The 16,490-nt window shown below is 44.1% G+C and overlaps 1 protein-coding gene across 8 annotated transcripts in view; it reads left to right on the top strand.

Moving 5' to 3' along the window:
• The window catches only part of HDAC4 (histone deacetylase 4), a 208,364-nt gene extending 195,362 nt beyond the window's left edge, over positions 1-13,002 (top strand). For 7 of the 8 annotated variants that reach the window (XM_010713207.3, XM_010713201.3, XM_010713203.3 and 4 more), the window contains 5 exons: positions 2,176-2,294; positions 4,424-4,557; positions 9,520-9,604; positions 11,608-11,749; positions 12,220-13,002. In XM_010713207.3, the coding sequence (XP_010711509.1) occupies positions 2,176-2,294; positions 4,424-4,557; positions 9,520-9,604; positions 11,608-11,749; positions 12,220-12,259 (520 nt within the window). In that variant the 3' untranslated portion in view covers positions 12,260-13,002. Of the gene's footprint in view, positions 1-2,175; positions 2,295-4,423; positions 4,558-5,458; positions 6,790-9,519; positions 9,606-11,607; positions 11,750-12,219 lie in introns of those variants that run through there. The other variant, XR_794053.3, reaches the window with a different exon arrangement.
• Positions 13,003-16,490: the final 3,488 nt, after the last annotated feature.

Below are 16,490 nucleotides of genomic sequence, written 5' to 3' on the forward strand. Positions count from 1 at the left end.
GTTTCATTCTTTTGTGAATGGCTTTGCAGCCACCTTAGCTAAAAGACCCAGTTCTGGAGAAAACTGCTCACTTTGCTTACCTTGCTTACCTTGATAGTAACTCCAATCTGTGGATTTCTTTTATAGTATGGTCCTCAGGACAGAACAATAGGCTTGTTTGAAGTTCAGTAGCTGTTTTCTCTTGGGGACTTGGCTTTACTGTGATGCATCTGAGCAAAAAGGGCATTTTCTTCCGCAGTGTGGCTGTTTCTAACTATCACCAATGCGATTTACTTCCAAACAGCAAGCACTGCTTTTTCTCTCCTGAAATCTCTGCAGATTTCAGGCACTGTCTGTGTGGTGCCTGTGCTGCTAGACAGCATCTGACCTGCTCACAGCCGAGCACCATGCCCTGCATCTCCCTCAGCTGCACTGGGTATAGAGAGCTGTGCCACAGCCAACAAGATGCCATCACCTCGCAGCACAGAGCTGGCTGGGTGCTGACAGCCCATGCAGCTCCACAGCTCGGGTTTGGGTTTAGGCTTTGGGTTGGGTTTGCTCCACCAATGGCGTTATGGCAGCTGGGATTGTAGCATCTCTCACGGCATTGTAGCTTTGGAAGAAATCTGATGATTTTAGCAGTTCTGCTATGGTTATAAATTAAATAGTTCAGCAGTACTTCAAAGCTCAGGGAAAAAAAAAGAAAAAAAAAGCCCTTTGCCACGTGCACTTGCTACAAAAGTGCTGCTTTAGTCCTTTGTCAGGGAGGTGGTTTCCACTTAAGATGTCTGTGGGTTTCACTAAGCATGCTTTGTCGACTGTAAAGCCATCAGCAGAAAAATGCACTATTTTGTCTTCCTTACATAATAATCTCCCTGAGGACAGAAGTTGAGTTGAGCCATTGGAGGAAAAAAATAAAATTCCTCTTTCAGTCTCTGTCAGAATTAAAAACTTTCTCAGCACAGAGAGGGTGAATGCTGCCCAAAAAGCTCTGCAACTTTTAACCACCAGCAGAGAATTGTTTTATTTTTGTAGATTGCATAGATTTCTGTGTTTCTGTGCATGGAGAGTGGCAACCAGGAAGATGACAAAAATGAAAGCTTGAAGGGTTTTTTTGGACTGCACATTGCCTCAGCACATCTACCAGACCTGGGATGGTACATGGTATGCTGGGTACCAGTGTCCCTGCCCACACCAGGGCTCTGCTCTGCATTGGAGATGACTTGCTGGGTTTGACTAACACGGCAAGTAGCTCATTGCATGGGAGATGCAAGTGCTCTGTTAAAACTGTGTTCTGCAGAGGGTGAAATGGCGTGAGCTCAGATTGGTGTTGGGGCAAATAGAACCTCGTTTTCAGAGTATTCTGTAAAGGCTGTCATCAGTAAAGGTGCAGTTGTGCTTACAGAGATGTGTTCTGGTATATAAGTCTGTGTTTCGGAATGCTAACCTTGTCAGAAAAGATTGTGTGTGTGTCTCTCATGTTTATTCAGAAGCTCTGTTGCTTTGATGTTTTTCACTGCTGTAATTTCAGTTCTGCTGCATTTGTGCTGGAGCTATTAGGTGAAGAAGCAATTCTTGCTCTCTGCAGAACTTTTCCTTTTTGCTTAGTAGGCATCTTGATGTGGGAATTGGGATGTTAGCAACCTCACGTGGATTTTGAACAGAAATTTTGTACATTGAAGAGAGACACCAGAGTGAAAATGCATTTTGCTGAGAAGCCACAGAGCTGGACCTCTTGTCTCATTGAAGTACTGGTCCTAATAGGCAGTAGTTTGCAGATGCTAAGCAATTCTGTCTCGTTTTAGAGAACAAAATATCAGAGGATGGGGAACTGGAGTTAGGTGGAATAATTTGCACGTTAGAGCTTCTTTTGTCCCTTGCAGTTGTGCAGTGCCTGTGATAACTGTTCAGTGCTGCCTGCTGTCTTTTTGTTCCTTGTTGGGCTGGTTGAGCAGCAAGTTCGTAGCCCCAAGCCTTGCAGTGCCCTCCACAGCTGCATGAGGCAGCAGGCAGAGCAGTGCTCGCATGCATCTTGAGGTCCCAACCTTTCATTGTGAGCAATGAGAAGTGCAGCATCTAAGAAAAAGGAAAAACTATTGTGGAAAAGCAACATAAGGCTTTCTAAGGGACTTGTTCAGGATCAGTTAAATATTCCTTCATTTGTAACATGTCTGCCATGTTTCAATTCTGTTGCAGGACGGTCGTAATGCCCATTGCCAATGAATTTGCCCCAGATGTTGTGCTGGTGTCATCTGGTTTTGATGCGGTAGAAGGCCATCCTACGCCTCTGGGAGGATATAATCTCTCTGCAAAATGTAAGTTGTGGATTAGAAAACAGCAAATACTGAAATTGGTGTGAATTTTTGTTGTCCTGGGGATTAACGTGCAAGGGTTGCTCTGAAAGTAATGCCTCCTATTTTTATGATGTTGGCCCAGGATGTCAGTGTCGGGTGTTGGTATGGCAGTAGAAGTCAAACCTTCTCAGCAGTATTCCATTACACTCTGTTGCTGTATGACAGATGGTAGCAGAGGGGCACTGTGACAGACTGGTGTCTGACACGGAAGTGTGGGTGAAGCAAATGTGTGTCATTGAATTCCTCTATGCAGAAAAAATGGCACCATTGACATTCACTGACATTTACTGAATATTAATGGAAACCAAACAGTGGATGTGAGGCTTTGGGTGGTGACTGTGACGTGAGAGACAGGCCATGTTCTGGATGGCCATGCACAGCTGCCATGAAGTGAGGAGCATCTCAATCAGGTCATCCATGCAAATCAACAAACAGTGGTGACTGTTGAAAGAGTGTTTCATAGCTGAGAATTTGCTATGTCAAATAGTGTTGTTGTGCTCTTTGTATCTGTTGTAGTTTCCATGGAAATAAATAGGAGGCATTACTTTCAGGATGACCTATGTATAATATTTCCAGGTTTTAGCCTGTGAGGATGTAGGTTCAAACCTTCCATTTCAGTGGCAAACTTTTTGGATTTTCTGTTGCATTTTCATTTGATTTGTTACTATTTTAGTCTGCCAGAAGACTGCTGCTGAATTTGAAAAAACTATAGTTGTTTTAATGCAAAATTGCAGAAGGGAGGCAGTGTCAGATGTAAAGAGGTAATTCCCTGCTCTGAGTGCTAGAAGGAATCCATTTCTTTCTCCAGAGTCCTTTACGAAATTTTTTTTACAAATATTTTTTCTTTATCCTTGTAACAATTAAATCGGCCCATTTTGCTGCATGTCTTCATGTTTTGCATGACGTAGGAGATGCACTCAGCTCTGGGCTGGCCTTTTTCTGCAGTTCTAGGTTTATCTGGTGTCATATTATTTCGATCAACCAAGTTTTTCTTGCAAAAACAGAAGGATATTCTTTAAGAGTTTGTTTCAGTCGGGAAACTTACTCTGCACAGTGAACTTCAGATCTTCGTAAGGTAGCTGAGCCTATAAACTTTATACAAGAATAAAGTGGAATAGATTTACAAGAGAAGTTATTTAAGATATCCAGAAACACTTTGTAATGAAAAGGTCTTGTTTACCTGCGTGTTGCATTTCCCATGCTTTGCTATTCTCTCAAAACATGAGGCTGGGTACCACATTACGGGCTCAGCCATGAATCTTTTATCTCGCTGTTAATTTGCTGATTTGCAAAGGCACTCATAGGAGTTATAAGACACTGCAAAACAAAAGCAGGGAGCATGCATGAAGGGTAGAAATGTGCTGGGTTCTCTTTCGTTTGGATTTTTTTTTATTTTTGAGGGGGAGGGTTGGTTTGAGGACATGTTTTTTTTTAATCCTCACAGCTTGGTTCTGTTTTGTTTAAAGGGCAGAAATGTATTGTGTGTCATATGATCAAAGTCCCGGTGCCTCAGGAATTTTTACAGCATATTATATACGGGAAGAAACGTCTGTCAAAGACCGGTTGTCAAATATCTCTGGGGCTCCTCAGTGCTGAGATCAGAACCGAGAGCACCGGCAGCAATTTCACCAGTTCCCCTTGCCCTCCTCCCCTCATGCCTTCTGCACAACTTCTCTGACTTTGCCTTTTCCTTCTCTCACACAGCAGGGCGAAGGCAGCCTCCTTCCATCCTCCTCCTCCCCTTCCCTGCCTGGCCTCTGCCACCACCCCTAGCCTGGGGCCTGTTGGAGGGCTGCTGGGGGGCTGAGTTGCCCCCTCAGTGCCTGGGATAACCTCCAGTGAGATGCTTGCTGCGGCCCAGGGGTTGTGGATCTATCTCGCACCGCTCCAGCAGGGAAGCGTGGCTGGAATTCTGAAACGAGCGTATGAAAATCAAACCTGGCTTATATTATGCGTTTAGTCCGCTCAGATCCCTTGTGGTTTTTTAATATGATGTAATTCCTTTTTATAACTCTTTGATCCTTCGCCAGGAGCCTGATTCCAGCAACAACCTCTGCCCTTCTCTCGCATTTCCTCTTTTCCCCTCACAGGCTTTGGGTACCTGACGAAGCAGCTGATGGGCCTGGCCGGAGGCCGCGTCGTCCTGGCCCTCGAAGGAGGCCACGACCTGACTGCCATTTGCGATGCCTCAGAAGCATGTGTTTCTGCTTTGCTGGGAAACGAGGTACAGAGAAACGAAAAATCCTGCCATGGCCTCCTGGTGGCACGTGCTTGGGGGCACGTTCCATGTGCCACAGCCTCTGCCCCCTCATCCTGCCAAATTTCCAGTTGTGGCGTCAAATGTTGGCTTCTTGTTCTCCAGAACAGGGAATGTGCCACACCTTTATCCAAGTAGTTTGCACTGTGCTCCTAAGAAAGTCACTGATTAGTTTTTATTTACTTCTGAAGTTATTGTCCACACCTTCCCCTCTCCTTGCAGTCCTCCTGCCAGTATATCTGCTTCGTTGTGCAGCGTGCTTGATGCTGCTTTCTTTTCTATTTTTTCCTCAACATTTCATTTCCTACCTTCTGCTCATTGCTATTTTGAAAGAACTCTTAAAGAAGTTGGCTGGAAAAGCCAGGGTGTTTGATTGCAAGATAAGAAGAAGGCAGAGAAGTACACAAAGGAAGTCTAGTTTCTGGTTTCTGGAAATGTTGGGATATTTTCCTACGGAGGCAGATTCTTTGGCTTCTCTGCCTTTTCTTTCTGTGGTAGGATTAAAGAAAAAGTGATTCAGACTTTTCTCAGCCCTCCCCTTGATGCAACCAGGCTTTAGCATCTACTGTAGCTGGCACCATTTCTTCCAGCGTGACTGATAATTGAAAGGTTCCCAGTGGTGGCATTTGACGTGTTTTGGGCTCAAGGTGTTCAGGCTCATCCACTACAGAAATACTGCAGCAAGTACAGCAATCAGCTGCCAACAGTAAAATCTCAGATTGGGAACCTTGTGCATTTGCTGTGTCTCTACCTCCGCATATACTTCTGTTCAAGAAGCATATTTATAATTTGTGAGTTAGGAGTTTGAACAAATTATTTGTTTTGGTCTGGCCTCTTTTTTTTTTTTTTGTACACGTGTTCTTCGCAGGGAGGACAACCACAGTCATCCTAATGGCTGAGTCTCGGACTGGTACAGATAGACTGCAAAAGTGCCTTGCATTGATTTTCTACCTAGGAAAATTGTACTCTTCGCAGAGAAGCACAGACTTACTCAGCTGGAGCCATGGACACAGTCCCTATTTGTTACTTGCTGCACTTGTCCTGGTGTGTTTGGCACTCTGGACCTGCTCAAAGCGATTGTTGAGGGTTGATGACATACATAACAGCAGCACAAGGCTTCTCCTTTGGCTGTGTATACTTAAGAAGTTCAGCTTTGTGTTGGAGGATCCATTCAGACTTGAAGTTGGAGGTGGCTTGGCTAGTGTGTTTGAATTTTTTTTAGGTTGCCTTTTTAGTTTGCCTTCAGTACCCCGTGCTATTGAGAAGTTTCAAAAGGCTGCAATAAATGGACACAAAGAGGCTGCTGAAGTGACTTCAGAACAGACCTCTGAAGGCATTGGTCTCTTCTGCAAAGCAGGAGACCTTCCTGCCTGTTGGTGAAGAGAGGAGGTTCTTCTCAAAACTTTCACCTGCCGTGGAGAGAACAGCCAAGGCTCCCTTTGCTGAAGAAGCCCGAGTGCAGGAGCTGATGGAAGCCCTGTAGTCAGCATCTGAAGGTGCAGTAAGTAGCACAGAGAAGAGAAACCAAGCAGAATTTCAGCTGTCAGTCTGCCTGTGGTGGGAGCTGACTGCAGGGACTGATGGTGAGCCCTGGGCAGGCTTGCTGTGACTCAGTTCAGGTCAGTGATGAGTGGCCTTTCTCTGGTCTGGGAAGCTGGAGCAGGGAGGTACAGATTGCCTGTGTTCCCTGACTGCCAGCCTTTAGAAGGAGTGCTTTGTCTCTCAGTATCCAAACTCTTTGTGAAGGATGACAGTGCCTGAGGAAACCTCACCAACCAGTCTAATACATCAGCAGTGAAACAGCTGGGATTCATAAAAAGCATCTGCTTCAGTCATCCAGCATCCCATCTCCAACCATCCAGAGAGTATCCATTCCTTGCGCTTGGCCAGACAGCTCTGATAAGACATTCAACATAGGTAACCTGTCCAGCACACCAACCCGTGGGACAGACGAAAACTCAGGAGTCAGCAAGCAGAGGAAGAGCAGAGTTGATGTAACAGCACTTATGTCTCTTCATCTGGCAGCGATGGCACTGTTGTCAGCACGGATGACCCCATCAGCTCCACACAAATGAGGACACAGCCAGCTCTAATGGCAGGATGCACTTTGAAGGAGAGACTGAGGAAATAACATGTGAAAGATGTCATTCCTCTCACATAATGTAGCACTGTGGTGCAGGCGGGTGGCTGCAATGTGGGGTGAGGATCTGCGTGCAATAAAGGAGTGCTTGATCCGAGCCACAAATGTGTTTGGGAGTGCGTAGCTCTGGGAGATCTTAGCATTCATGATAGCTTGGCTGTTGTCAGCTGGCTGAGTGTTTCCATTTAGCAGGGTGAATATTGATCCTTAAAGGTAAAAAAAAAAAATACTTTGTTTTTTTAATCACTGCATCGGGACATCTTAAAGCGCTTTTAAATATTTAAAGATGGAGCTATTCTCACTTTTCCTAGGTGGGCTGTAAGGCTGCACAGATATCATGATAATGTTCTCTTACCCGCACATCAAAAAGCAGGAAACACTCGTTTTATCAAGGTCTTTTATAAAGCCTTTTTAATGCAAGAAACTTGGAGGGAACTGCTGTTGCTTTGTCCTGCGGCCCTTTGATGGGGTTTGATATACAGTGTGCTAGGCAGCTCTGCATGCGTGCACATGGACAGCCAGCTGCGGCCGGCGACGGGTGCGGGGAAGTGTGCTTGCTGCAGAGAGCTGGTTGTGTTACGTGAGGAAATGGTAGGAAATGAGGGGAGCAGTGCCAGTCCACACAGCGTCTGCCTTCACCGGCAGAGATCAAAACTCCCGCTTTGGAAAAGCGTTATGCAGAGGCAGTTCCCAACTGCCCAGGAAATTAAAGCGGAGCTTGAGCTTTGCAGCAGATTATTTTAATGTGAAATGAGTTAGAGCTGTGCGGGGTGGCTTGAGAATGTTTGAGTTGCTTTGGTTACAAATTCAGTTGTTCAATACTGGCATGATTGCAGCTGAATGCAGAGAAGATCACGTAGAGATGAGTATGCCGGTTAGGAAGCGGTGCCAGCACTGTGCCCCAAGCTGTGCCTGTGCAGTGGGAGCTGCTGGTGGCAGGGACAGAGCCAGAGCTACAAGTTGTGCTCAGCAGCACTCACAGCACTGCGAAGACTGTGCCATTTTTCATGCACGAGCAAGAGAGATGTGTCCAGTGTCAGACTCTGGATGTCCTGAATGAACAGGGAGGTGATAATAAGCAGTTGTTTAAAAACGTTGCCTAATCCCCAGAGGTATTTTCTTCCTTTCCCAAGTGAGCGATGAGTGAGGCTGTTGTCTGTGAGTGTTGGTTTCAGGAGGAGTACTGCACGGTGGAAATGATTCATCTGTGAAATAGCACACGGCTAAGCTGCCTGGTGTTGTGTGCTTTATGTCAGCATTAACCGAAAGGCACTGGGAAGCTCTTACTAAAGACTTGTCCAGGAATAGCGTTCGCCTTCACTTAATGTCATACAGAAGCTAGCCTTGCCAGAATTATTTTTAGAGTAAAGAATTTATTAGAAGTGCAATCCTTAATTATTAAATCTAGAGCAGAGCAGTTTCGAGTCCTGATGGAGCACCTATCAAATGGCTGCCATCTGGTCGCGAGAGCAGATCTCTTGGCTGGAGCTTGTCTTGGCTTTGGTCAGAAGTTGCAGTTAAACTTTGCCACAGTTTTTATTAACTATTAAACTGTGACTGCTTCTTTGTTGAGGAGGACCCTCGGATGAGCACTGGTGCATATTTTCAGACACAGTCAACAGCTGCAAGCATTTCTTGTTTTGGATACTCGGCTTTGTGATGAGTGTGTGTTCTTTGTGGAGAACCAGGGGAGAAAAAAAAGAAAGGGAAAAAAAGAAAAGGGTTTGGAGAAAATCGACTCAGCTGAAATTTTTTCTTGAGTACTGAGTTGTGAGATGTCTAGGCTCCAGCCATCAGCCACATATGTGAGCCAAGTAGAGCTGCCCTGCTGGACATCCTCACCTACCAAGCAGACATCTCTGCTGTGCCATTGAAAAGTGGTGCTCTACACAACATCACCCAGTTTCCTTCCTTGGAAGATCCTTTTTAAAGTTTTCAATTATTTATATTCTCTTCTTTTTAATATAAATTGATATATCCGGACTGCAGATCTGGCTTCTTTCCTGCGGAGGGAGGAAGCCCTAGCTCCTGCCTGCTGTTAGAGCCATGCCTGCACAGTGTTAAAATGCTGCTGCTGCTGCAAAGGATGGCAGGAGCCACTTGGGTGTATCTTAGAATATTCTTCAGCAATTTAGAGAAAAAGATGTCTAGTAATAGCTGTGTTGTTGGGGCTTTTTTTGTTGCTTCTTGGCCAATGGGAATCAAGGCGGGCATCATACCAACAACACATGGTTTAATAACTTCACGAAGGGCAGAAAGGATAGGTCAGCTTTTCAGAAAATAGTCCTTTAAAGTGAGGAAGGCACCCCAAGTGAGAAAACCAGCTGTTTCTCTGAGTCAGTAAATGCAGAGGAATTAAAAAGCTTCCCCTTTTATTTCTTCAGAGGAAAGAAAGAAGTGTGGTCATTGTTGTATTTTTCAGTTGCTTTTATTTTCCTTTCACACTATTAATAGTGAAAACTTTGCACAAGGCAGTCCAGAGCCCTAGTCTTACATGGTGTGAAAACAGACAGCAGCACTTGCCTTATTTGTCTGCTCATGCAAACAGTCTCCATCCAGGGCTGCAGCATTTTGTGCTTGTGGAGGAGTGTTGGGGCAGGGAGGCTGCATGGAATATTGCAGGAGCATTTAGGAAGTTCTGTCTATTTTGGATATTTAACTAAAGGCAGATAATAGGAATCAGGGGAATGGGGTGGAAGCTTAATGTGGCAGAGCTGTTGCTAAATCATGCTTAATGCCTGGTCTGTAGTTTGAGATAACATTTCTTCATTCTTCCTCTCTCTCTCCAGCTCGACCCTCTTCCAGAAAAAGTTCTCCAGCAGAGAGCAAATGCTAATGCGGTGCATTCAATGGAGAAAGTGATTGAGATACACAGTGAGTATAGCCCATTCAAAGAGCTGGTTCCCTGTTAGGCTGACCTTACTAGGGTACCCATTCCAGTTCATCATTGTCCTGCCAGCTCCGTGTTCAACCTCAGACCACTGCATACCCTCACCCTACTTTGTGGATTGTCACTGTACTGTGGACTGGGTTTAAGCAACCACCAACTGGTCTTACTGTACACTCAGTAATTTATTGAGTGATGCCCAAGGAAAAGTCAGTTCAGGGAGGTGGTTTGGCTCTTGAGAAAGGACTGTATCAGTGCTCTTGTCTGCAAAGCCCGCTGCTTGGCTTGCACAAGTTGAAGCTGTTAAGTGCAGAAGTTTGTGTTCAGGAAGGTGAAGCAAGCTGGGAGGCACCCCGGTCATTGAGCAGGTTGTTCTGGTCAACTGGGGGAATTAGTATTAAAGCCAGTGCAGTAAAACCTTTAAAATCACTATAGAGGACAGACTGTCCTACTCTTTAGCGTGGGTGCTTATATCTTCAGAAGCAATTCAAGTATCTCTGACTAACACAAGTCTCATCATGCATTGTTGCATTCATTAGTGAAGAGTGGATAGGGATGAAAGAACATTGCATGAAACTGCTAATATTGTGGGTTTATTTAGTTGAGATTAAAATCATTGTGGTTAAAGGTTTCCTGGGGATATTCTTGAGGAATGGAGTGAAAAGAGTCTGAATAATATATAACATAGGAATCCCACTGTGCTAGGTCTTGACATCTTCCCACTTCAAACACTTGTGGTGTAGAACTGGAGGGAGGCTAGTCTCCTCTTTATAGGAATAAAGTAGAGCTTAAAAAAGGCCAAATGATTTCTCCCCCTCAGAAATGCCCGATAGCTTTAGAAATCTCAATTCCATTTCCAGCAGCCACTCTACTGACTCAAATGCTCAGCAGCGATGTGATACCTTGACTCAACTAGTGACTTTTCTTTTTTTTTCCATTAAACTGAGCAAAGCAACTCAGAAGAGGGGTTTTAAGTAAGACCATCAGGTCACCTTTCTTCCGTAGCCAAAGGAGAAGACTTCTTTCATTGCAAGCCAGTGATTCAGCCCTGATTTGACATCCTAGTTGTCTTTGGGGGAGATAACTGGTTCATTTTTGTAGATGCTTTATTAAAACATGTTTTCCCCTACAAAACATCTCTCAGCCCAGGAGAGCTGTTACGTCTCCATTCTTCCTGTGTGATTCCAGCTGTGGAAATGTGTTACTTTAGCCTCCCTCCTCTATTTTTAGTTCTTTTTTATGAATAAGGGTTTTACCCTTCATAAACAGGGAATACCTTGGTTGTCCTGCTGCACAGTTTTCTGCTGAAATATGTCCTGCTGATTGTATGCTTGCCTACATAACAAAACAAGACAAACATTTATTCAAAACATAGGTCTTCAACATACAGCAGAATTGCAGCACTATTGATTAATATGTGGCAAGGAGTAGGAGTTTTGGCAGTTCTCGGATGTCGCTTTTGATATTGTATAGAAAGCAGATTGGATTTTTCTGCATAGAGAACAGAGCAGCCTCTCTCACAGCAGCCTACTTGACCATAAGGGTCAGTGATGATCTCCTGCTATATCAGAGCTTGTGACAGAGAGCTGTGAGCAGGAGAGAGAAACCCGTTTCATCACTTCCCACAGCCTGGATGGCTCCAAGGGGTTTCCCTTGGCTTGTGCCCCCAGAAGTTCCCTCCATACCCAGGGGCCTCAAGGCAGGCCTGGAAGTGACAGCAAGTATGGCTTAAGTCTGTGTTTTACGTAAGCCTGGTGTGTCCTCCCCAGTCAGTCCTCAGCTATCTATTACTGGGCATAGGAAGGTTGCTTGGGTGGAGCTGTAAGCTGCCTGACCTAGCGGATGGCAGCCCTGCCCACAGCAGGAGGTTGGAACTGGGTGATCCCATTAAGGTCCCTCCCAACCCATGTATTCTGTGATTCTTTGAACAGGTTACTTGACCCATCCTGATAAAGGGACCCTAACTGCTGCTTTTCTCACCTCTCCCCAGGCAAGTATTGGCATTCACTCCAGCGCTATGCCTCCACAGTGGGCTATTCCCTGGTTGAGGCACAGAAGTGTGAGAACGAAGAGGCTGAGACAGTGACAGCCATGGCATCTCTGTCAGTAGGCGTGAAGCCAGCTGAGAAGCGGTGAGTTGCTTTTGTCATCACGGGTGGCCTTGGGGGCAGCCTACTGGGTTAAACTTCGCCTTTTACCCATTGCATATGGATTCACCCATCTCCTTCCTTTCATGCATTCTCTAAAGAGCTGGGCTGCAAGACAAGTTCACTTGCATGAGCCCCGGATGTTACCTTAGTGTTGTGCACACATTGCCTGATCCTTCTGCTCCAGTGAGAGCAGAATGTGTTTTTGGACCATGAGAGGAAATAAATTTTGCTGCAAAAATGTTAAAGTTGCACAGTGAAAGCACTTTGTTTGAAAAAACCCTTTTTGGAGGCAAATTTTAATTCTAGGTGAGCCAGCTGAGCAAAATTACCTGCAGGGAAGGTGATAGGAACATAAGGTGTGAGATTTAGCGTTACGAATTATCCGGCTCTCGTGCTCAATCATCTTTTCTCTCCTCCCTCTTCCCTCCCTGCCTGGCTGTAAAATTGCTCAGACCCGATGATGAACCTATGGAAGAGGAACCTCCCCTGTAGCATTCATCTTCGAGCTGGAGTTCTCCTGTTTGTTTGTCTTCGTCTTGAAGCTCTGCCAAGAAGCTTTCTCTTGTTACTCCTGCGTCCTGTCATGGTTTTTTCCAGAATACAGAAGGACAACCAGGTGTAAAGCAAAGCAACCGAAAAATCTCTCCATATCTATATGCGTCTACAGTATATATTTGCTGAAAATGAAAAATGCTGGTGAAGAGCAGTAAAGGACTGACAATGCTGGGCACTCTTCCTCTGGTCCTCACCAGGAGTGGAAAGGGGAACGACGCCCGTGAAGTCTTTGGCAGAGTTGCCAAAAAGTCAAAGATTCAACAACACACGTGAAAATAAAACAAACAAACCTTAATGTGAAACTGGTGCTTACAATTTGATTACCCACAATTCAGCAATCTCCGCTTGAACCACTTGACCCATCTTGTAGTTTCATTTCTTGGATTTTTTAAATGGCTCTTGCCTGCCTGTGAGTCAACGACACTCTTGTCGAAACCAGAACAATGTGAGATGGTGTATTTTTAATGGGGAGGGACAGGGAAAGAGGACTAGTCTTACATCTAAAGGAAAGGGAAAGAGGGGGGAAACACAAAAAAGGAAACGGTAGCCCAGATGGAGTCGGCTTTATTGTCTCCAAAGCCATCTGAAGATGAGTTTGTGCCTTTTTTTTTAATTGATGGATATGGTGCAGCTGGATTTTTGAAGTTTGAGGAACAATGCCTTAAGTAAAAAAAAAAAAACAAAAACACAAAAAGAAAAAACAACAGACATACGTGAAAATTCTTCAGTGTAGACACAAGTAGCGACTACAGGAAGGAAGGAACGTTTAGGTTTCGTCGTTTAGGTCGTTCGGTCGGACTTAGTAAGGTTAGGTTTAGGGGGGGTAAAAGGGGGAAAAAAACCCCGTAAACGGGGTAAAACGGGGAAAAACCGTTTAAACCCGGTTTAAAGGGGTAAAACCCCGGGGGTTTTTTACCGTTTTAAAAAAAAAAACCCCGGGGGTAAAAAAAAAACGGGTTAAAAAAAACGGGGGGGGTAACCCCCGGGGTTTTACCCCCCCGGGGTTTTTTAAAAAACCCCCCCTTTAAAAAAAAAAAAAAAAAAAACCCCCCCGGGTTTAAAAAAAAAAACGGGGTTTTTTTTTCCCCGGGGTTTTAAAAAACCCCCCCTTTAAAAAAAAAAAAACCGGGGGTTTTTTTTAAAAAAGGGGGGGGGGTTTTTTTAACGGGTTTTTTTTTTAAAAAACCGGGGTTTTTTTTTTTTTTTTACGGGGGTTTTTTTTTTTTTTTTTTAAAACCCGGTTTTTTTTTTTTAAACCCCCCCGTTTTTAAAAAATTTTTAAAAACGGGGGGTTTTTTTTAACCCCCCGTTAGGGGTTTTTTTTTTTTTTAAAAAACCCCCCGGGGTTTTTAAAAAAAAAAAAACCGGTAAAAAAAAAAAAAAAAAAAAAAAAAAAAAAACGGGGGGGTTAAAAAAAAAAAAAAAAAAACAAACAAAAAAAAAGAAAACACAGCAGTTCGTGAATATTTTTCCTCTGGTTGGAAAGCCAAGAACTGCCATCAGGAAGGAAGACTTTTTGGCTTGTGCTGGCATGATGGTGGGAAGCAGGCATCAGCTGAACAGAGCGTCTCCAAAAACTGTCTACAAGTTTGGATTTGTTTTGTTTTCTTTCATTGCTGTTTCAGAAAAAAAAAAAAAGAGAAAAAGAAATAATTAAGGTAGTTGCCAAGAAAGTGGCAAATACTGTTGGGTCTTTGAAATTCAACCATTTTTAAAATCAAATTTTCAAATGTTTTCTCTCTTCTACATTATCTAGTAATTGAACTTATCAATTTGGTTGTTGAAGCATGTATTAGACACAAATGCAGGTTTAAGACTGGAATGCTTTTTATTAAAAGCAACTAGCATGAGATATTGCTTAAATTGTTAGGTATAAATATATATATGTGTATAATGTATATTCCAAATGTATTCCAAGCTTAGAAACCGGATTCCTATGAATTATTGATAAAATATTTATAATGCATTTATAGAAAAATATATGTAATAAATGCATACTATAACAGTAGCCATTGAAAGTTCCCTAGGGACAGATTTGTGAATTGGAATGTTGAGGTGCTTTTGGAAAAGGATCCAGGTTGAAACTTGAGGACTTTCAGACAACAGGTTGGAAAGTTTTCAGATTGCCAACACGTTAGCCACTGGGCAACTACCCTAAACATTTGTATTTTAATTTAAGGTTTTTAGTTACGATCCTTTTACTAAAAAAAAAAAAAAAAAAAGAGAATGAGTTTTTTATAGCAAAGACTATGAATTTGCTGTTGATTTTTATATCAATATTTCACAAAACCCTACAGAAGCCTTGTTTGTGTGAATCTGACATTTGTTTTCTATTTGGCAGGTTTTGTTTCTGAATGGCAATAGTGTCCAAATCTTTCTCCTCCCATTTTTTTCTTGCTTGTACATTATTTTCTTTCTTTTTCTTTCTTTCCTCCCTGCCCCCCCCTCCCCTTTAAATCTTTTCTACAGTGAGCAGCTTTCTGCAGGCGTAAGGAATTGTTGCAGATTGTTAGAGTTTATTTTTGGAAAGCGTGCGTTTACCGAGGAGGAGGGAATGCAGTGAGCTCTTTTGTATAATACCGCCGACTGTATATTTCCTCAGTTCTGTTATAGTAACTCTGTAAAGAAAATAAGGCGTTTTCTTACCTTCAACATAGTAGTATTACAATGGGTGACGTATTTATCCTCCATGTGAATTGTAGCAAGGATTCCACGCGGCTTTAGTAGCTATCATACGGAAAGCTTGTCAGACACTCGTGGGACAGCTGGCATCTTCTCTCTCGTGCACACGGACACGCAGACACACAGACATGCACACACACACACCCCACGTGCTCTTCCTCTCTCCCCTTCTTTCTGAAGAAGTTGCAACTCGAGCTGCCTGAAGAACTGTTTCCTGAGCGATTTTTCCAAGCCAAGCTGGAACGCAGCCCCGGGAGCAGCCCCTCATCTCTGGCTCAAGGAAGAGGCGAGCAGCTTAGAGGAGACCAGATTGGCGAGTGTACCTTCTTGCAGCAGCGTAGGATAGCACAGATCCCTCGTCTGAACAACCAAGAGTAGATTTTTCTTTTATTCTGTTCTTAGGAGAACCAACGGGGTCATTTCTAGTAACTTCTTTTCCAGTTCTTGAAGGGGCTGTTTTCATTCCATTCAAGACTCACTTGTGGAAGGAATTTGAAGCATACCATACGTGTGAGCAAATGCAAGAGGCTTTTGTTTTTTGTTTCTCAGTTCATAATACAGTTGAAAAACCAGACACTACTGTATTTGAGTTTTGCAGACCCAAGTACGTTTTTAAGTCACAAATGGCTTTGGTCACTAGGACCATCCTCGGCGCGTTCCGCACACAGCCTTCCCGTGTGGACGCACGGCGTGCCCGCAGACGCTGTTTTTTCCAATGACCGCTTTGCTGCTGTGATCTAAAGTCAACCTGGCCGCAGGATCTGGTGACTGCCTTTCCATTTTCCTTTGGCCGTTTCTGAGCTGTGGGCAGTGACCACGTTTACATGAGCATTTCTGTTGTCAGATCTTCCTGGCGGTTTTGTATTTCCACTCTCTGTTTGGGGCAAACCTTTTTGCACTCCTGAGAGCCGGCCGTGCTGGGCTGGTTTCCTACAAAACCGGCCTCCCATGGCTTTCAGGATGCCACGTTCGTTTCTTGCCATCATTTCTCTGAGCCTGCCCAAGGAGAGAAGGGCTTCCCAAGGCTCCGGAACTCGTCTCCTCCCCATCCCAGCCCACGTGGATCCACTTCCAAGCTGTGCCCATGGCCCAGGCCAGCTCTGGGCAGCACAGGGGAGGAGGAGCCCTTGTTTTGAGGCATTTTTCCCTTTTTGAGCCGACAGCTTCTTCCTTTCAGGTGCTGGTGTCACGGCACAGCCCCGCCGGCATGGCTGGCAATACACAAGTAACCATTTGTTTTTACTTTCGATACGGAACATTCCTTTTTATTAGTCTCGGTCATGTATTCATTCCATTCTTCCTTTTGTAAACTTTTTGGGCCCACGTCTTTTATGGGCATTGATATATATAAATATATATATAAATATATATGAATATATTTTTTAAGTTTCCTACACTTTGAGGTTGCATGGTCTGTAAGGTTGGCATGTCTTTATATTGTATACAGATTTTGCACGCCAAACTTGGCAGCTTTGAAAACGGAGGA

The sequence above is a fragment of the Meleagris gallopavo genome, chromosome 7 (genome assembly GCF_000146605.3).
Source record: "Meleagris gallopavo isolate NT-WF06-2002-E0010 breed Aviagen turkey brand Nicholas breeding stock chromosome 7, Turkey_5.1, whole genome shotgun sequence".
Classification (NCBI taxonomy): Eukaryota; Metazoa; Chordata; class Aves; order Galliformes; family Phasianidae; genus Meleagris; species Meleagris gallopavo.